Source organism: Mustela erminea, chromosome 17 (assembly GCF_009829155.1).
Source record: "Mustela erminea isolate mMusErm1 chromosome 17, mMusErm1.Pri, whole genome shotgun sequence".
In the NCBI taxonomy this organism is placed as follows: domain Eukaryota; kingdom Metazoa; phylum Chordata; class Mammalia; order Carnivora; family Mustelidae; genus Mustela; species Mustela erminea.
The window spans coordinates 34,077,249-34,097,668 of record NC_045630.1 but is presented as its reverse complement, the minus strand read 5'-3'; the positions used below and the strand labels follow the sequence as shown (position 1 = coordinate 34,097,668).

At 53.0% G+C, this 20,420-nt stretch overlaps 1 protein-coding gene across 1 annotated transcript in view; it reads left to right on the top strand.

Moving 5' to 3' along the window:
• PLXNA2 (plexin A2) overlaps positions 1–20,420 on the top strand; it is a 212,270-nt gene that overhangs the window by 168,340 nt on the left and 23,510 nt on the right. The window contains exons 13-20 of the mRNA XM_032318661.1: positions 4,307–4,458; positions 10,669–10,786; positions 12,812–12,948; positions 13,876–14,043; positions 14,189–14,282; positions 18,592–18,831; positions 19,452–19,595; positions 19,874–20,108. Of these exons, the coding sequence (XP_032174552.1) occupies positions 4,307–4,458; positions 10,669–10,786; positions 12,812–12,948; positions 13,876–14,043; positions 14,189–14,282; positions 18,592–18,831; positions 19,452–19,595; positions 19,874–20,108 (1,288 nt within the window). The remainder of the gene's footprint in view (positions 1–4,306; positions 4,459–10,668; positions 10,787–12,811; positions 12,949–13,875; positions 14,044–14,188; positions 14,283–18,591; positions 18,832–19,451; positions 19,596–19,873; positions 20,109–20,420) is intronic.

Here is a 20,420-nt window from a genome sequence, read left to right as displayed (position 1 = left end):
AGAATCTAATGTTGCTTTTAGGATTGCTTGTGGGCCATCTCTAGGGTGGATGTGGAATCCCACTGCTGTCTGGTTTGAAGTGGCATCCTAAAAGATCCTGTTCACTTTCTTTCTGGAGAGTAAGTCCTTTTCCATAAAGCCCCCCCTCTATAGCTTCTCCCTGATACTTGGTCCTGGGAGAAGCAAGGAAAGCAGGATGCCTGGGTTTTTACCACTCCACGCCACTGCTCAGACCTCAAGGCCCTTATTCTCTGAGCTACCTGGAAGCCCTCAGGTGTTAAGGAATGTGTCTGACAGGATACCTTTCTCTCTTCCTTTGCACCCTGAGCCCAGACTTCCACCTTGACTCACTCTAATTTTAAGCTTGGGAGAGCACACGTGAAGCAAAGGCACGGAGATGGTTAAAGTGCTATGCGTGGGCAGGAACCGCTGGCAGGAATAGCTGGCATCTGGGTAGAACATGGAGGACATAGTATAAGATAGCAGATGTGGCTGAAGAAGTAACAAAGATCAGAACTTGAAGGATGAGGGACACCTGGGTGGCTCAGTCCCTTAAGCGTCTGCCTTCGTCTTGGGTCATGATCTTGGGGTCCTGGGATCTAGTCCCGCATCGGGCCTTCTGCTCCGGGTGGGGGGGGGGTTGGGGTGAAGTATGCTACTCCCTGTCACGCTCTATTTCTCAGATAAATAAAATCTTTTAAAAAAAAACAAAAAATAGAAGAAGAAGAAGAACTTGAAGGACGCGTGCCAGGCCAGGAATGAGGGAATTTGCTTTGTCCGTGGTCAGAGCCATTAAAGGTTTTCTGAGCAAGCGACTAGTCACCTGGCCAAGGGTGCGTTCATGGAGGTCAGCCGGTGGCAAGAGGAAGTTAGCTCTAACATTGGACCACCTTGCAGTTAGTGCGAGTGAGAGCTGGTGGGGCTCTGCTTATCGCCGCCCGGGAACACAGAGCGGGGCACACATTCAGAAGATGCCGGGGAATAAGATCTGCTAGTGCCGGGTGACTGTTATTTATTGTACATGGTAGGTAGGTGAGGGAAAGGAGACAGGCGAAGGTGCTTGCAAGGGTCCTGGCTGGGGGCACAGTGATGCCGTTAACCTTGAAAGAGAATCTGGGAGGATAATCAGGTTGGGAGTGGAAGGAGGAAAAATTAAGAGTTCATTTTCAGACACGGTGAAAAGTGAGGGGCCTGAGGGACATACCTGTGGAAGCAGAGATGTCCAGGAGCAATTGGATATATGGATATGGCGCTCAGGAGAGAGGTCGGAGCGGACGATATAGATTTGGAAGTCATCGGTAATGGAGACCTGGGGAATCCTTTCGCAAATCAAATCCTCACCTCCTCAGCTGTGTTTGGGAAATCTTGACTTTTACACATCAGTTTTGTTTTAAGCAAGGAAGACGTAAGCTGGGTCCCTCGTAAGCGCTGGGCCTGCATGGTGGTTGCTTAATGCCTCGACCCCAAACTCCTTTGCCACCTACCCCAGGTGCCGGCAGGATAGCACGGAGCACGTGCTGTGTGGGAAAGAAGACCCCCAGGGCCCCAGCATCCCCCAGGCCTTCTCCAATGACCCCTGAGGACTCTGGTTCTCCAGGTTTGGGTTCCAGCAGCTGTTAGTTAGCTTACAAGTGATCGGCTGGCTTCTCCACACCCCAAACTAGCTATCTCTTTGCACGTGTCTTCATGCCAAAACTACAACACTTGCTAACAATTAAAAAAAAAAAAAAAAAAAAAAGAAGTCTTTCTTCTGTAAACAATATGCTGGCTTATGCGACACGCAAGCTGGCTTATGCTTCTGCTCAGCTCTGGGCTGGCAGATGGACCCTGCGGTCCCTCCCAAGGACAGTCATGTCTCAGACCCCACCCTTGAATGTCAGAAGGGGACGCTGCGATGACTCGCCAGCTGAAGGAAGCTGCTTTGCAGAGCCTGCCAACGCTGTATATATCCACAGCACAATCCCCACATGCTACCTGCGAGATGGAAATATTTTTAGGCATTCCAGAAAGATTTCGTTTCACAGTTTTTCTGAAAGGTTGTAATTAACTGCAGCGAGCAAAAGAATGTATTTTTAAAAATAAAAGTGGGGGAAGGAGAGCAAAGCGATCACCACAGTTTTGTCAGTTCCGTTTGGTAGGTGGGTTCCTGTCATCCAGGTGACTGGGGGAGGGGCAGGAGGGGCCTGTGGAGCTCAGTCCTGGATCAAAGGAGAACCGGGCACTTGAATTTGCTCAAAGCAAATTCCTTCTGACTGATGTCTCCTGCAGGGGCACAGAGGCATCCCCTTCCCTGTTCCTCATTAACAAGGGTCTGTCTAGCAGAGCCAAGGGGGCCCAGGTTCCAGGGGAGGAGTGTGACAGCCAAGATCCCCTATGGGTTATTTTTAGATTCTGCCCCCCCCCACACACACACAGGAAAGCTGTGGGGTTACTGGTTCCTCAGGCCAGCTCTTTTCTCTCTGCATTGTTCTCCTACTCCAACTCACACCCAACACAGAAATGCCTCCAAGCCAACTCCACTCTCCTTCTCTTGATTCAGTTCATGAATCTTATTTAGTTTTATTCAGAGGGTGGGATATTTTATTCCCAGAGAAGGAATGGAGAGCCTCAGACAAGGTGACTTGGGTGAAATGAGGCCCCAGATGAGAGAGCTCATGGCCTACTCCGTCAAGGAGGAAAGGAAACCACGCAATGTAAGACTTGCAAAAGAGGGTGGGGTCAGGCGGACTGAGTGCCAGTCCTGGCTTTGCAGCCAACTTGATGAGATCCCAGGAGTCAGCCGGGTGGGGAAGGAGGCCTGTTCCAGTCCTCCTCCCCACCAACCTCTCTTCTCTGCCCACCATCACCTGGGCATCCATGGTCCAGTTGTTTGCACAAGTCATAGTGCTCACATCACAGGAAGCTCTCACTGCTCCTCTGGGGAGCAGGAAAGAGGGAAGAATTTCCAGAACCCTCTGCAGCATTTCACCTATACTGACCTATCATCTCTGCCCTGGGACATATTTGACTCCATTGCCCACTGGATGCCCTGCCAATATGTATAGGGTTAAAGGGAGGCTCCCAGCGGGACCCAAGGGCAGAAGGTCCCAGGCTGCAGCTTCATTTAGGAGACTTTGGTGGTCTTGGCCTTGACCAAGCCACCCTTCCCTCTCTCCACCCCTCCCTCCCACCTGGTCTTTCCTTTCTTATGGTGTAGTGAAAAGAGCTTCAGACTTTTTTACAGTTGTACACATAGGTTAGACAAGAATCTTACCGTAAGATACCCTGAGCCTGCTTCCAGTGATTCGCTTGACTTCTAACTTCCTCCTGCTTCAGATAAGTATGGACCACAAAGGATGAACTTACTCCCTGGGCTCTCTATCTGTTCCATCCCAAAGAGCTGCATTTTTCCAAGAGCCTTATCTAATCTCAGACAGAGGTTTACACCTTGAGAGAGCTTGATATCTTTTCCTGGTGGATCAAAGCAAAATGAGACAACATTTGGTGACTGAATTAGGAACTAACGGAATGATCTTTGCTAATGAGAAGCCAGCAAAATTTGGAAATCCTGAAGTTTTTGGTTTTTTTTTTTTTTCATGGTTCCAGCAGGCATCATGGGATTATTTTATTTTATTTTATTTTATTTTATTTATTTATTTATTTTGCCGCACAATGTCAAACACACTTTGCATCTTTCACCATACCCGCAGAGCAATTCCTAATCTTGGACGACTCTGGGCTCCCACAGCTTTCCTCTGAATCCATCTTATCACTGTGTGCCCAGCATCAGCGTTATTTCAAGCTTCCTTTATCTCTTCCTCCTTGACCAGAAGTTCCTTGAGGGCAAATTTCCTGATTTCCGGACTATTCGCCATTGTAACCCCCACAGCGTCTAGCAGGCGGGAGGGGCAATAATAGCACAGAACAATGACAAAGCCCTTTACCCGCCAGCCTGGTAGAGAAGATTATCCCCACCTTCACAACTAAGCACTGAGGTTTCAAGAGATTAGGTGACTTGATCACAATCTGAGAGCTTGTGAATTAGAGACATATCTCAAAGGAGGGTTTTCATACAGGCCTTGCTGATAATTTTTTTTTTAAGTAAATGAATGCATGAATGAATTAATGACCTCAGGATCCAAGGAAGTCATATAAAACGAGATGATGTCAGGAGCCTAGATAGGCTACAATAAATAAAGGAAACATGCTCCGTTCCCCCAGATTCCAGGTGTGCAAGGGTCCTGCAGCCTCCCTCCGGGCACGGTGAGGACCCTGCTGCCTCTCCCCTGTGGCCCCGCAGGTTTGTGATCCCATTTCCCTCCCGCAGATCTTGACGGTGTCTGGACCACCTGAAGGAGGGACTCGAGTGACGATCCATGGCGTGAACCTGGGCCTGGACTTCTCTGAGATCGCCCACCACGTGCAGGTGGCTGGGGTGCCCTGCACCCCCCTGCCGGGGGATTACATCATCGCTGAGCAGTGAGTCCAGTGCGCTCTGGCCCCGCCCTTTTCCCCACGCAGCTTCAAGGTGGGGACTCTCCCATTCCCTTCCCTGGGATGTCTCCAGGATTCCCTCGCATTCCTTTCCTCCCGTGGACCCTGCCCCCAGAAGCCTGCCCAGAGCCCTCTTCTACCCCGCCTCCTCTCCCGAAGGCTCATACCCTCTGCGATGCCCCGTTCCCTGGCTCCTGAGGCCTCCGAGGTCCCCGCACGACGCTGCCCCTCATTCCGTCTTCGCCTGGCCAGTGGTGACTGAGCCATGTTCCCAACCAGCCCAAGCTCCTCCTGGGTCTCCCTGGCCCCTCCCCTGCTAGCCCCCATTGGAATGCATCCCGCTCGGTGGGCTGCGAGCAACAATTTGTTTGGCTCATGGGGTTCTGACAGCAGCTTAATCCGAGCAGGGCCTCCGCCGGAGCAAATTCATTTATTTTACTAAGGGAAATGTCAGCTGGAAATTAGAAAATAGGCGTGTAGCAGCGGACAGGCGAACGGGGCTCCAGGAGTGACATATGTTCCAATTTGGGGCGTTCATTTGGCAGTGGCGACCGCTGTGGAGTCGGTGGGCAGGAGCTGGGCACAAAGCTGGGGGCGGGAGTTTGGCAGGAGGGAGGCTTCCTACCCAACAAGGGACAGCGAGGGGGAGCAGCCGGAGCATTCTGCATGATTTGTCAGGTACAGTGGAGTCAGGTCACCCTGGTTCCATTGAGAACACAGCTGGGCCAGGGGTGCTAGGAGCCCTCGCCAGAGCAGGGGTTGTGGGAGGGGCTTCTCTCCCTTAGCTCCACCTCCCGGAGCCCCAGGCTCCTCCCCCTGACGTCCCCAGAGCCAGCCTCCCGTAACAACCAGGAAAATGACATCACTTTATCTTCTGTCAGTACTTGCCCTTTCTCATCAATTATCTCACTTTAATTGGGAGGGACTCTGAGAGATAGATGTTGCTATCGCCCTTGACAAAGCAGGAGAAAGCCAAAGGCTTGGAGAAGTGGAAGGACTTCCCCAGTCCACTCTGTGCACAGGTGTCGGAGGCAGAGAGGGAACCTGAGGCCCCTGACTTCTCCTCCAGGTCTCTCCTGTGTCCTAAGAGTGATGGGGCAAGGCTCCTGGACAAGAGTGGTCTGAAGATCCCATGATCCATCAGAGAGTGGCCTATGGGGTCAGGGCCCATGATCCTGACATGGCCCAGAGTAGGATCAGAGTCAGAGGAGTGAATTCGCAAACTCTGAGGACCACATGGAGGTCTGCTCGCCCCCACAAGTGGGGACAGGAAGGAGCTATTCTGATCCTTCAGACGAGATCCTCCCCTGACAATCTTGTCTCTGCAAGGACTGAATCTCAGAGGAAAGGCTGGCTGGGTCTCCAAGAGAGAGGTGAGGGAGAGGAGCCAGAGGAAAAGGTGAAAGCATCTGGGACAGGAGGCAGGACAGAGTCCTTCCAGGTCAGCATCCTGCTGGGCTGGGCTAGACACTCGGTCCCACTGACACCGAATCCGCCTTGGCCTCAAGGGCCGCCTTGCACCTCTGGACACAGGCCAAGTGTCCAGCTTGGTGAGATGCCACAGGGCTCCAAAGGAGAAGGTCTGGGGGGCCGCCAGGTAAGGCTTTGAGCTGAGAAGTACAAACTCTTGAGGAGCTGGACACAGAGATCTCATGGGATTTGGAATTCATAGGTGGTCTAAGTCCCAGCTGCTTTGCTCACCAGGTCTGAGACCTCAGCAGACTATCTGATCTCTCTGACCTTCCTCAGCCTGATGGAAGTCATGATTCCACTGCACGGGGTTTGGGAGACTTTCAGTAAGATGCAGAAACGGACACTACGGTGTGCCCTAGGAATGGGCGGCAGTATTCTGTCTTTGAAATCAAAGGCACCACCCTCACTCAGGGCCACGAGGGAGAAAGTGCCGAGAGACACGAGAAGTGAGGAGGTGAGGAGAGCCCAGGGAGGCGACTGGTCACCTGGGGTCCCGGCTGAGGCCAGTGGCTGGGCACCCCAGAAAACCTCCTTCTTCTGGGGTACCAGGCGGACAGGAGGGAGCAAGCCCTCTCTGCACCTCAGCTGGGGCAGCCCTGCTTCCCCACCGTGCCAGGGTCATCGCCACTCTCAAGGTTTCGGAGTTTGTGAACATCATTTAAGCCTCCATCCGAGGCAGCGAGCAGCAGGCACAATCGTTACAGATGTCTGGGAGAGATGAATTTGGCTAAACGGGCCAGCGCAGTGTCCCGGGTGCGGGCAGGATTAGCGGGCACAGTAATGGCTCACCATATGCTTGTGCCATTCCATCTATCACTCAGCAATTAGGTTAATGTTGGTTAAAGGGTCCCACTTAGTCCTGCAATCAGCACCCACCTGTCTGTGGAGGGCCCGCCGATTCCATAATAGGACATGTTCCAGGTGATACAATGCAGGTAGAGGCTTAAAGTCTGCCCCTCCAGGGACAGGGACAATGCAAGAGGGACTCCGCCAGGGTCCTCAGACCCCCTGCCTTCCTCCTGCCTCCTCTGCTGTACCTATGAACCCAGGCCTGGCTGGCTGGATGTTCCCTGCCTGGGCTCTCACCACAGGATTGTACACTCAGGGGGAGAAAGGCACCGTCTCTGCCAGGCTGGGGGATGTGGTACGGTATGGGGGTGAGCGCCTTGGACTAGGGCCCAGGAACTCAGCTGTTGGTGAGCTGGGTGACTTTGGGCAAATCACTTTGCTCCCAGATCCTCAAATATCTCATCTGGAGAATGGAGAACTGGATGTTCTCTACAGTTGCATCTGTTGCAGATACATCTGCATCCTGGTCCTCAGGATGTCAGAGCAGTAAACGCTCTGCCCCACAGAACTGCCCCTCCTACCATCAGAGAGCCTGTGGGTGTCACACATGTGTCTCCAGACGCTCCCTCTCAACCAGGAAGGAGTTGAACCTCCAAATGCTGAAGCCGGGTGATTATTGGTCAGGCTCCTCATTCTGCAAGGAAAAAGTTTAGGCATCCTCAGCTATGGTCTCCTTATGAGATGTAGGGAGCCTAGAGCCACCAGATACACCAGGAGGAGGCCGGGAAGGCAGGAGGCCCCCAGAAATCCAACCACAGGAACCTTGCCAACTTGGAAGGCTTGAAGGAGGCAGTGGTGCTCACACCGCAGCCTGGGATCATCCACACCCAGGGAGGTAGGGAGCACGGGTAGCCAGCTCTCAGAGTCTTGGGAAATCAGGTGGCACTTCCCCATCCTACCCCCCCCATCTCCCCACACCCCCAACAACCTCATCTGCTCCCTCGCGTTTCTGCCATGTCTACCTACCCCCACCCCAAAACACATGGAAGGCGTTCCATTAATCCTAGAAGCAGTGGAACAGAATGGTCAAAGGCACAAGCTTTGGAGCCAGGCTGCCCTGGATTTGAATCGCGGATCAGCCATTGTGACCAAGGATGAGTCACTTGGCCTCTCTGAGCCTGAGTGTCATTGCCCATAAAACGGAAATGATAAGACGCGCCTTGGAGGAGAGCCTGAGATGCCACGAGACCCTGTCTTGTGCAGTGCCTGCCCCAATCACGGCTCCATAAATTATCACTCTTACTCTTATTACAGTCCTGAATCTGTTTTGTCCCGACCCTCATTCCTCCATATAAGCCTTTCTACTCCCTGCAGCTGCCCTTGCTTCTTCCTTTACCTTCCTCTCTCCCTGGGCTCTGAGAACACGTACCTATGACCGATGCACTCAAGAATGCCCCTCCATCCTTTGGCACAAGCATCGCATCCCAGGAATGAAAGAAGGGTTAGAGGCCATTGGGGTTCTTCCGCATGCTGACTCCTTAGGATTCTCACCCAGTTCTTCCCTTCCAGCCCAGACCCTCTCCTATGGCCCACAGCTGCCCACTGCCCGCTCCCCACTGCAAGATGAAATTAACCTCGGGGAGAGGAAGCGGGGAAAAGTGTCAGGTGCAGTGTGAAGGCAGGGAGAGCATACACTTCGCTGCAGCCCAGCCACTGCGCCTGCGTCATGCCCTCCCAGGTGGGGCCGTCAGAGCCAATGACCGACACTTGGCCTTGGACGCTTGGGCGGTGCTCATCTCCCGTCCACCCCTCCTCTCCCAGGTCCTTCATATGAGAAGCTTCTCTCTTGGGACATGAGCCCCGAGTGAGAAAATGTTCTAGAAAAAGACAGTGTGCTAAATGGCTCCAGCCCCTTGCTAACTCCCTACGGAGACAGCTGAACAGTCCCTTCGAGGCCTTGTCCTCTTCTAGGTGGACCCTTGGGGCCGAGGAATCAAAAACATGCCCCGGACTTTCACATGTCCTCCTATTTCCTTTCTCCAGGACGTCAAACCTGCCATGATTTCCTCCTCCCGTCTTCTGGAGGATGACTCGAGCACAGAGTAGGGGAAGAGTGAGTAAGGAACAAGAGGGCCCTGGTTAGAAGAGAGGGAGAGAGATTGATGTGCTCCCCCACTCTTATGTGTCCTCCTCTTCCCCTGCAGTAGATGACAGGGGCCTGTCAGGCCCCTTGAGAGCACAGGGGATGGTTTGCAGGCTGGCGGGGACCCTGCACCAACCAGGGGCAGGCACTAGGGCCCAGGAAACAGGGTGAGAGATTTGTGACTCCAAGCAGGCAGCAGCATGAAAATAACCACATGTGGTACCTTAAATTAAGCTTCTCGAATGCTCTGCTAATGAGGTTTAAGAGGACAGTTATGTGTAAAATACTAATGGATCATCACAATTGTCTTTTTTCTGGGTTCGTAATTAATTTATTTATTCACGGAGAAAGAGAAGGGAGCGTATCCTTCCGTGTGCATTCAGTACTTTCTTGTTGAATCTAATATGCTAAACGTAATAAGACAGATATTGCATGTTAAGTCAATATTCACCAGGAGTTAAAGTACTTATTTGGGATTAACTGTTATGAAGGAGGTGGAGATCGGCGTGGCATGCCGTGTGTGCGAGCATGCGGTATATTTGTTTAATGCAAGCTTTATTACATCGAAATGAAATCTCTGTTTAGTTACCTTCCTTCCTGGAGAAGCTGGGGAGATAAGCAGTGGCTGGTTAAACACCGACCTTCCCCGCAGTGCCAGGGTAATGCTTGGGATTAGTGTGCCCGGCTCTGTTTTCCTGGCTTCCCACTGAGCAGACTTGCTGGGGGCACCAGGCTCCTGGGAACTCTCATATGGTGCTGGGAGGAAAAGCAGAGCCCTTTCTTCGGTCCCTAGCTTCCTTTTTTCGCTGAGCCTGGTGGGGCCCTTTCCCACCCGCCCCATGCCTCCTAATTCCAGGCAAGAGGAACCCCCAAGAACCTGATTTCCTCAGACTCTCCCATATCCTCCAGCTGCCCCCCGTTTCTAGAAGGCTGCTGTGGCCAAGGCAACCAGTGTCTAAATGTGCTTGCTGTAACTGATCTCAGGCGCCAGGGAAGTCATCACGGGGGGTATCGATCCGCCGCTTCATGAGAGAGAACTCGGCCGTATCCCCTCTTCCCTCCAGCGACCCGGCCTCTTAATGTGGGACGTGACTTCCAGCCCCACGGCGGGCTCACTGCCTCGCCCACCAGCATAGTGCACACAGACCTTGATTAAGTGGGAGTCCAATGTCAGATGCTGTCCTAATGAACTCATCCACCACCCACCCCCTCGCCGGGGCTGCCGCAGGATTCCCCACCTCCCTTTGGCCGGGGGCTCCCGTTTGGGGCACTCACTGTCTCACCAGATTATCTCTTCCCTTTTTAAAACTCACCGTAGGAGACAAACCACAAAGGAATCAGCTTGACAAATAGGCCTTCCCTCCCTCCTTTTGGGAGAGTTGCGACTTTGGTTTGTCACAAAGGAAAGAATGCTAACTAAATCACCTGCCCTAGGTCTCTCTGTCAACGTTGGGTTTTATTCGACCAAGACTGGGTAGTTGCCCAGCGCTAGGTCCTGCACTCAGCACTGGGAAGATTGGGTTATTCAGAGAATTAGGCAACATAGCATCTGGGGGCGCACCGGGCTTTGGAGGTGATCTCATTCACTGTACAGATGAGAGGCTGAAGCCCAGAGAGGGAAAGTACTTACCCAGGGTCACACAGCTCGAGGAGCGAGCAAGCTGAGTCTCGGTATAGCCCCAGGGCAAGGGCGTGAAGAGTCATCCAAGGGATGGGATGGGAGTGAGCACTGCAGGCTGCAAGGGCGGTTCTGGCGGAGCCTCTCACGGGAAGCTTTGCTGTCTCCTCAGAATCGTCTGTGAGATGGGCCATGCCCTCGTGGGAACCACATCCGGGCCTGTGCGTCTGTGCATTGGCGAGTGTAAGCCAGAGTTCATGACCAAGTCCCATCAACAGTACACCTTTGTGGTGAGTGTTGGGTCCTCCAAAGGGCTGAGATCCCAGCAGAGGCACGCATCCACTCCAGACTGCTCAGCGAAGTCCCACACCCCCCTCCAAAATCAGGGGTAGGATGGATGTGTGACTAATGATGCTGTTAGAGTCCCAGAGAGCCGCAGGTCGGAGTGCTAAATAAGGCGAAATCAGGCCTTTCTTAGAAAGTAGATCCTACCCATAGAGCAGGGAGGGGCTGCCCCTTGTCCCCCCCCACACACAGTGTGACATCTTAGTCTCATTCCAGCCTAATGAGGACAGATTGCCTGAGGGACCTAATTAAAAAGGTCTATATTTATCCACATGCTTTGTTTTGTACCAAGGATATTGTAAGTAGGAGTTTAGAAAAGTCACTTCAAATCCCACAGGGACGTGTGTCTGCTGCAGGCCCACGGGATCGGGTGTGCTTGTGAGTTGCTCTGTGTGTTGGGTGGTTACACGCACATACGCACATCCTCACCATTCTCACACCTGAAAACGTCTCCTCGCACTCAGGTGGCGAGCACTAGAATCACGAAGGCTTTCCTTAAGGCCAGCCAGGTCTTCCTTCTGAATCAATAGTGTGTTTCTGGGGGCGCCTGGGTGGCTCAGTGGGTTAAACCTCTGCCTTCGGCTCAGGTCGTGATCCCAGGGTCCTGGGATCGAGCCCCACATTGGGCTCTCTGCTCAGCAGGGAGCCTGCTTCCCCCTCTCTCTCTGCCTGCCTCTCTGCCTACTTGTGATCTCTGTCTATCAAATAAATAAATAAAAATGTTTAAATTTTTTAAAAAATAGTTTGCTTCTGGGGATCTTCCCACAGAACCAGTACTCTGGGGTTCTGCCTCTGGGCAGAACTTGCCTCTGGGGCCCGAGAGTCCCTCCTCTGACACTTACCTATATCATCACATTGAATCGTTCATTAAAAAGTGTTAACACCAGCCAAGGGGTCAAACCAGCCTTGTTAAGAGTTTTGAAAAATCATTAGACCACAAAATGTTATTCTCTCTAAAACATTTTACCACTTGCTCTAGGTTTTTCAGGCTCTGCCTTCTTATCTTGGCATCTCTGCCCTTTTTAGCCTACGGTCTTTTTTTAGGGTTGGAGAGCACGGCAGCCTACCCCGTCTTCAACGCAGGACAGACAGGGTGTCAGGTGGAGACAGAATCAATAGACTGTCCCAGCTGGGAGGGGTCTTAGAGATCACTGAGCCCACCCCCCTCTCGACATGGGTACAAACAAAAGCCCAGAATGACCCAGAAACTTGCTGCAGGGCCATGGACAGCGAATGGCTAGTGCAGGCGTAGTTGCTCAGTTAAATGCACTTTCCACTCCACTCCCCTATCCCCCAGGAAGGAGCAATTCCTCTCTGATTCAGGTCAGCTCCCTGATGCACTAGAGACCAGATGACATTTCTTTCAAGCTTCAGATTCAATTTTACAGGTTAGTGAGTTTACTAGAAAGTCCTGGTCACTGACGGGCCATCCTCCTGATGAAGGTTGGGGAAGCCATGTCAAGCGTTCGCAGATAGCTCTGTGCACCAGGTCCCCTGCGGTGCCCCTCACGTGCTTCAGAGGGGACAGGACACATGTGTGGGCCATTAATGGAGGACTTGAGCCCCTTGGTGGCCCAGTCTAGACAAGGATGCTTTATTCAGTCTTATCGATTTTATGCCAAAAAAATCAGTACAGGCTCTAGATAGAGAAGCATTTTCAAATTGCTCTCAATTTGTAAACTAATTGATAGATTAGTCTGTGTTACCTCTGCCTTCCCATCAATGTTATGAGCACGGGATTCCCCAGGGAGTTAATTAATTCTAAAACGCAGTGCTTCTGCCTTCCTTGGACATGCCAGAGCCTCTTCTTGGACACAGTCTCAGCTCCAGGAGAAGAGATTAGAAAAGGCAGGAAAAGTACCTTTACCCAGAGCATAGACACCGTCCCTCCTTTGTTCCTTACGTCTAGCCTGGGTCTGTCACTTTGGGCAAAACCTGAGCTATGACTGTTTCTCTGCTTCTTTCTAAAGAACCCTTCTGTGCTGTCACTCAACCCCATCCGAGGACCAGAATCAGGAGGTACCATGGTGACCATCACGGGCCATTACCTCGGGGCTGGCAGCAGTGTGGCTGTATACCTGGGCAACCAGACCTGCGAGTTCTATGGGTAAGATGGACTCACAGGAGCCCTAGACGGCTGGCCATGTGAGGCGTGTGCACACCTGCTCTGGGCATGTTCACACAGGTGCCCGCCCCATTATTTCCATGGCCCAGACAGTCTGGGTCCAAACACCATTCCTGTCCCTATGCCAAATACATGCTACTCAGTTTATAGCAGTACGTACCACTCATGAACCCGCCAAGACACTTCTAAAAATAATTAGGATGAGGGCCCTGAGAACTGCTCGGGAGGAAATCCCAGAAACTCTTCGGTCATCATTGGGACTGGGCACTGATGAGGTCCCCACTCTGGGACCTTGAGAGACATGGAGGCTGCATGGCCTCAGTCCTCTGCAAGCACACACACTCATCCTTGGGACATCTCTTGTGCATAAAAACTGGAACACCTGCTATTCACGGGATCCACCAATAAAGCCCTGGGGATATGCAGACGCCTGAGAGCATCCTGACAGAACCCATGGGTGAGAGCCCAGCATGCCTCAGGATTATCTCCTCCTCAGATTGGAAACCCCCTACGGGCAAGGACTGTGCATTTCCTTTGCATAGTAGGTGCTCAGTAAACATTTATTAAATGACTGACCAGACTCTTAAGCCCTGGTTACCTAGTCTATTCTAGAAAAATCCAGAAAAGAAAAGATTCCCCCCAGAGCCCATGAAGCCCTGCCTCTGCCCCACATTCTGTAATCCCCCTCTCTAATCTGTTCCCTCCCTATTCCAACCAGAGGCGGAGTTCCGGTTAAAGAGGGACCCTTATACACAGGCAACGGGTCTGTTTCATTGTGTAGAGTAGGAAAGAACAGAGCACTTCGGGGCTACCCACACCCTCAGACCGAGGAAGATCCCAGAAGAAGCCAGAGAGCTCTCCCCATTGCCCAGGCCTTTCTTCACCCCCGTCCTGCTGTCTCCCTGTCAGGCGGTCAATGAACGAGATTGTGTGCGTCTCACCCCCATCATCCAACGGACTGGGCCCCGTCCCCGTTTCCGTGAGCGTCGACCGAGCCCACGTGGATAACAACCTGCAGTTCGAGTACATAGACGACCCCCGGGTGCAGCGCATTGAGCCTGAGTGGAGCATCGCCAGGTGAGGCAGAGGTGGGAGGGAGGCACCTGGCTGACCTGACATAACCCCTTCGGCCAGGTGTGACTTGGGAGGGGACCCAGGGGTGGTGGTGGCTCACAGTTTGAGGGGAGTCTGAACCTGACCCAGCCTCCGTGCTTGTTCCCAGTGGCCACACACCCCTGACCATCACAGGCTTCAACCTAGATGTCATTCAGGAGCCACGGGTCCGAGTCAAGTTCAACGGCAAGGAATCTGTCAACGTGAGTACCCCCTAGTCTGCCTGGCCCTCCATAACCACAGTCCTGTGTCTACGTCTGTGATGTTGTTAAGGTCCGTGTTAGCCCGGGAGTATCCACCAACCGAGGAAGAAAGTTAGTTCAAGACCTCAAGCCCGGAATCAGGGCCGCAAACACCCGAACCTTACAGTGACTCTTACAATGACCATGTAATCATTTCTCGTCGGAAGGCAGTCGATGAGTGTATAAATGCACTGGCTTCTGAGCTTGCGAAACAACGTGAAAGGGCTTCTGTTTCATATGCATTTTCAGTTGGAGGTCCGATAAGAAGCAGTATAAAAGGGTGAAGAAATTCTGCCTCCAGAATCAGGCGCTTCTGAGTTAGAAGTGGGGCACTGCCATTTCTTAGTCGTACAACCGTGATCCGGTCATTTAAGCTCTGTGATCCTCTGTTCTCTGCCTGTAAATGCTAATGATAAGACTCTCCGCGCAGCTCTGTAACACAGCCCCTGGCGGGGCCCGGGGTGGTTGGAGGACAAACCTTCGTCACTGCACATGGCTCCCTGTACCCCTGTGGAGAAGATGGCCGGTCCAACATTTGACTTTACTCTCCAGTGCTGAGCTGTCTCACTTAATTCTTTTCGCAATGGATTTTTGTGATTTTTTTTTTTTAAAGAAGTTCTTGATCATAAAAGCAGAATGTCTGTGATGGCGTTATCAATTTTTTTTGTTTTAGTTTGTTCTAGTGGCTTCATCTCAGTCTGGTTAGCCAATATTTTCTGAAACACGATTGTATTCATAATTACAGTCCAGGAGGTGCTATTATGGCCATTATTTGTCCTATAATTGCTATTATTACTGCTCTGACCTCAGAGGATTGAGTAGGCAGTGTTGGAGATGGGAAAGATGGTGTTATATATCCTCTCATCCCTGACAGGATTCCAGCATGCTAGAAGCTTCCCTAGGAAGTGCTGAAAGGCACAAAATGCACGGTCTTTGAAGGCTAGATCTGGAAAGGTTACAGGGATCCTCTGGTCCACCCCCCTTCATTGTCCTGCTGCAGAAATGAAGGCCAGAAAGGAGTAATGGCTTCGCCCCAACCAGGACGGTAGCTGGTAGCAGGGCCAGCAGGATCCCCAAAGAGCCCAGGGGATCCCCAGGATCCCCTGGGCTCTTTGCTACTAGAGCAGGTGAGGTGCTGGTGATTTGGTTATGACATTCCCTTGTGGCAGACATGGGGGGACACCTGTGTCACACCATTAGTAGCTGCCACGGTCACAGCTCTGTGGGCCAGGAGAGCACAGGGCTCCTTATCCCACATGGAGAGTCTGATCCATGAGTAAAAGAGCCTGTGCCTCCACTCCACTTCCAGACCGAGGCCAGTAGCTCCCAGTAGGTCCCAGACCACCTTGTCAAACTCCAAGTCCTAAGTGGAAGGAAGGAAGGAAGGTGAGGTGTGGTGATGGGAACAGTGCACTCGCACTCAGCAAGGATGAAAGCCCCACACCAATTAGGTACATGTTTTAAAGCATAGGTTTTATTATGACTCAGATGTGACAGGGCCGACAGAACAGGAGACAGCTGCCGTCGGAAAGACGGTTTGTTGTACTCACAGAGCCACAGGGAAGAGGGCCTGCCATGCCATGGGGGGCCACGTGGGAAGCGCCAGGGGGGGTGTAGAAGCAGAGGGAGAGAAAGGCGCTGTGGCAGGTGCCTTTATTATCACTCCTGCGGGAAGGAACCGACCAGGCAAGGTGAGCGGGTTTAGGATAACCCAGTCTAAATCATGGTCGAGGGCTCTGGGGTGCACGGGCTGTCCCCAGCTGTCCAGTACGTGGCCTGGTGTGGTCAGAAAGGGTGGAGAGCTGCTCAGATCCTGTGAAAGGAGGTGTGTTGGGGGCAGGGGTGGGCGCAGGATTGATCGGGTTGTGTTAGAACAGCTTGCTCTGGCCAGCGGACAAGTTGTTTGCTGTCTCTAGGTGCTGGCTGGCCCTGGGAGGGGAGGTCCTCCCGGTCAGTAGGCCCCAGATGTCACAGCATCAGAAATACAGAAAGTAAAAGACATGGTTAGCGTGGTAAAGAGTAAGTATATGACCAACGAGGTTAACCTCCAATGCCTGCAGCCTCCGTTCTCCGGAAGCCACCGGAAGAGAACACTGGTCTGGGAAGGCCTGACCTCCATGTGGAAAGACAGGTGCAGAGTGCCCCTTCCCCTCACCAGGGCACTCTTACAGCCCCAAGGCAGGAATGTCCTAAGCGATTCCCCCAGCCACCCCCCACCGCCCCCAATGCCTTCCGTATTTAGAGGAGCTACATCATAATTCCTCCCTGTGGAGAGCTGGGCATCGTAGGTTCCGTGACCTGCCCGGGGTCTGCAGGCCAGCTGGAGGAGAGGCCTTGGTGTGCAGTTTTCATCAAGCCTGGGTCTGCACCTGGGACGCTCATAAACTCGGCCTGTGCCTCGGTCAGGAGCGGTAGGAGAGCAGCACTCTGCCCTCCCCACCTCCCCGGCCTGCCTGGGCACCAGGTCATCCTCAGCTCTGGAGTTTGAAACAGCCCCAGTGAGAAGTGAGAAGGGCCAAAGCCAAGGCCACAAAACCCCAAGGAATGTTTGGCAAACAAAGTGCCGATGCAGCACCGGGCGCGGGCGGGCAGGAAGCAAACAGAGGACGCTTGTTAGGGAGCGATTTGCTTATTCAGAGGGGAGTCCAGTCTGGGGTGCTGGGAGGCGTGCGGACGGAGATGGGGATGCGGAGGAAAGAGCGCTGCCCGCAGAGCACAGGGTCCGAGACTCGCCGGCTCAGCTCTGCCTGTTTGATGGCTCCCGACCCCCACACCGTGTTCCTCATTCCAGAGCGTCCCCAGCTGGAACACCAAGGGGCCGTCCGTCTCATACGGGATAGCGGCAGTTTGTACGGGAAGGGTAGGAGCAGGCCCTGCCCTCCAACAGGGCATGAGGCCCTCAGTGAGCGGGTCTGATGAAACTCTTCCCCTCCCTCTGGAGCGCGGGGGTTAATACTTGGACTTGGAGCTCTGACATAATCACTGTCAGCTTTTCTGCAGCTTCACACGCGGTCCTGTTTTCAGAACATGAAGCCCATGTGTGTGTGTCTGTTGGCCAGACTCACAGCATGTGTGGACCTGCCAGGACAGTGTGTACTTGTGCAGCCGAGATCTCCCAGATGCCCTTGGCTATAGCCGGGACGCCCGAAGCCCAAACTGGGGCGCGCTGAACACAAGCCAGGAGGAGAGGGGGTGGGAGGCCAGGTTTTGTCTGTAGGCCACACGGGGTCCTGTGGTGCTTCCTTGGGGCTGGCCGCTGCCTTGGGCAGCCCCGGAATTAAACCGCCAGAGGAGGGAGTGACACAACCCCTGCCAAGGAGGGCCAGCAGCTAGAGTTCTCGTAGGGACCCCAGGGTCCACCCAGAAAGAAAGGACATCATCAACTCAGTATCAGTCCCGGGGCTGTTCCCTTGTGCAAAGTGAGGGAGCAGAAGAGAGAGAGCCCGAAAAGAACATTCACAGAGTTGAAGAATTCTTTTTATTCATCAGTGTACTGAATAAACATTAATTCAACACCTACTGGGTGCTGGCAGAAGGCTCATCTCATGCTCCGTCCTGCTCCCCAACACACACACACACACACACACACACACATACCTTACACTGCTCCTGTCCTGCTTTGTCCTCAGTCGCTCCACGCTCCCTCAACCCTAAGCCTGTGCTGCTGTCCCCTCCGCCCGGGACTTGTTCCCCACACCCCACCCTCTCCTTGTCTAGGTGGGTCCCACTCATTCTTTGGATTACATTACACTCATTTCTTCTAAGTATCCCTGAATCATCCACAGCCCATGGCCGTGCATGCTCACACATGCACGCACACACATACACACACACACACACACACACACCCTGCTACCCTACCCGGTCCTTGCCCACCAGGGCGTTTCTCACACCCATCATGCATTTAACAGGGCTCTAGCCCCTTCTGCACACCAGGCCCCAGGACTGTATGATTAAAGCATGTTCGGTCCTTTGTCTCCCCCTGCAGACGGTGACGCTGTCACTAGATGGCCCCGGCTCCTGGCACAGTGCGGGGCACAGACTAGGCGCTCAAACAGTGTTGGTGAATGAATGAATGAATGAATGATGTTCAAATGCACTCCCCCCTCAAAAAAAGTTTCACAGCCATTTTTCTCAAGGGGATCACCATCTCATGAAGAGAACACAGTGGTGATGGGCCAAAGCAAGCAAGGTGGGAGGCAGTAGCATGACACACACACCGCCACCCTCGCACAGTCTGCATTTCAGTGCTGTGCTCTGGGCCTCCTAGGTGTGCAAAGTCGTGAACACCACCACCCTGACTTGTCTGGCGCCCTCTCTGACCACGGACTACCGGCCTGGCCTGGACGCCGTGGAGCGGCCAGATGAGTTTGGATTCGTCTTCAACAACGTCCAGTCCCTGCTCATCTACAACGACACGAAGTTCATCTACTACCCCAACCCAACCTTTGAACTGCTCAGCCCTACCGGAGTCTTGGATCAAAAGCCAGGATCGCCCATCATTCTGAAGGTAGGATGTGCAGAGTGTAGCCTGCTCTGTGCGGTGATGGCGACCCCCCACCCCCACCCCGGGCCCTTCCCGTTCTCCTTTGTGGACTTGCGGAGTTGCCAGCTCCCTGCAAAGGGGCACTGTTTATAGATACGGACTTACCCGGTGAAAGATCTTGCAGTTGGGATTCTCAGGAGACCCTTTCCAGTATTTCTGTTTGATCTCATGAGCTTCGGGACCCCGGGGTTCTGTAGCACATCCGAAGTAGACATTTCCTTTTATCGCCACTTCCCTGGCCACCATAACCCGCATGTACATTTCAAGAGGTCATGGTTCCTTGGTACGATCTGTCCATGGGTTTTGTTACTTTTATGTATATCCTGCCTGCCCTTGTCAATTGGAGGTCTCCCCTTCCTGTCTTCTTCCCCATGTCTTCCTGCCTTTCTTTCTCTCCTCCCACATTGTCCCTTTGGCTCTCTAAATTGCGGCTGTTTAACGTTTTCTCCAAAAACTTCCCAGGAGCCATCTATTGGTTTTTGCATGGCTGCCCTTCCCCCACCTCTTTAATCTCTTTTGTAATAGGCGATTAGCTTCTGCACGCATGTGTCAATTATTTCCGTTAAGATTACTGTTATCTACAGGGCAAAAACCTCTGCCCTCCCGCCTCTGGAGGCGCCAAACTCAACTACACAGTGCTGATCGGGGAGACCCCGTGTGCTGTCACCGTGTCCGAGACACAGCTCCTCTGCGAGCCTCCCAACCTCACAGGACAGCACAAAGTCATGGTGAGCGAACTCCCTTCCTTTCCTGACTTCCTCCTCTCCCCACCGTGCATGCGTGATCTGTCCTAAAGTAAGGCTTCTTCCTAACACCTCGTCACCATGTTCTGCATTGAAATGGGTAGGAGTTGAGGACACGAGAAACGACAGGCAGATAATAAACAGGAAGTTGTTCCATGTCTGAGTCTGTATTGTGTGGTTGTGGTCTTTCATGCCCTCCCTGAAACATAAGGATGCGATGGCATGCCAGGGCTCTACAGCGTCTGTGTGTGTGCAATGCACAGGTTCACGTGGGCGGGATGGTGTTCTCTCCTGGCTCGGTGAGTGTCATCTCAGACAGCTTGCTGACCCTGCCAGCCATTGTCAGCATCGCGGCGGGCGGCAGCCTCCTCCTCATCATCGTCATCATCGTCCTCATTGCCTACAAGCGGAAGTCTCGGGAAAACGACCTCACTCTCAAGAGGCTCCAGATGCAGATGGACAACCTGGAGTCCCGCGTGGCCCTTGAGTGTAAGGAAGGTAAGTGGAGGCACCGCCTCGCTTCCTGGCCCCATTTCTCTTCACCAGTCTTATTACCTCCTCCCTCTAGACAACTCATCTCTATTGCCATGCCTCCCACCCTAAGCCTCTGCTTGCCCAGAAACTCCCTTTGCCTTTAGTGCCAGAGAAGTCCTATTAAAAATGACCCTGGGGGCGCCTGGGTGGCTCAGTCAGTTAAGTGTCCCACTCTTGATTTCAGCTCAGGTCGTGATCTCAGGGTTGTGGGATTGAGCCCCATGTTGGGCTCTGCACAGGGCGTGGAGCCTGCTTAAGATTCTCTCTCTCTTCCCT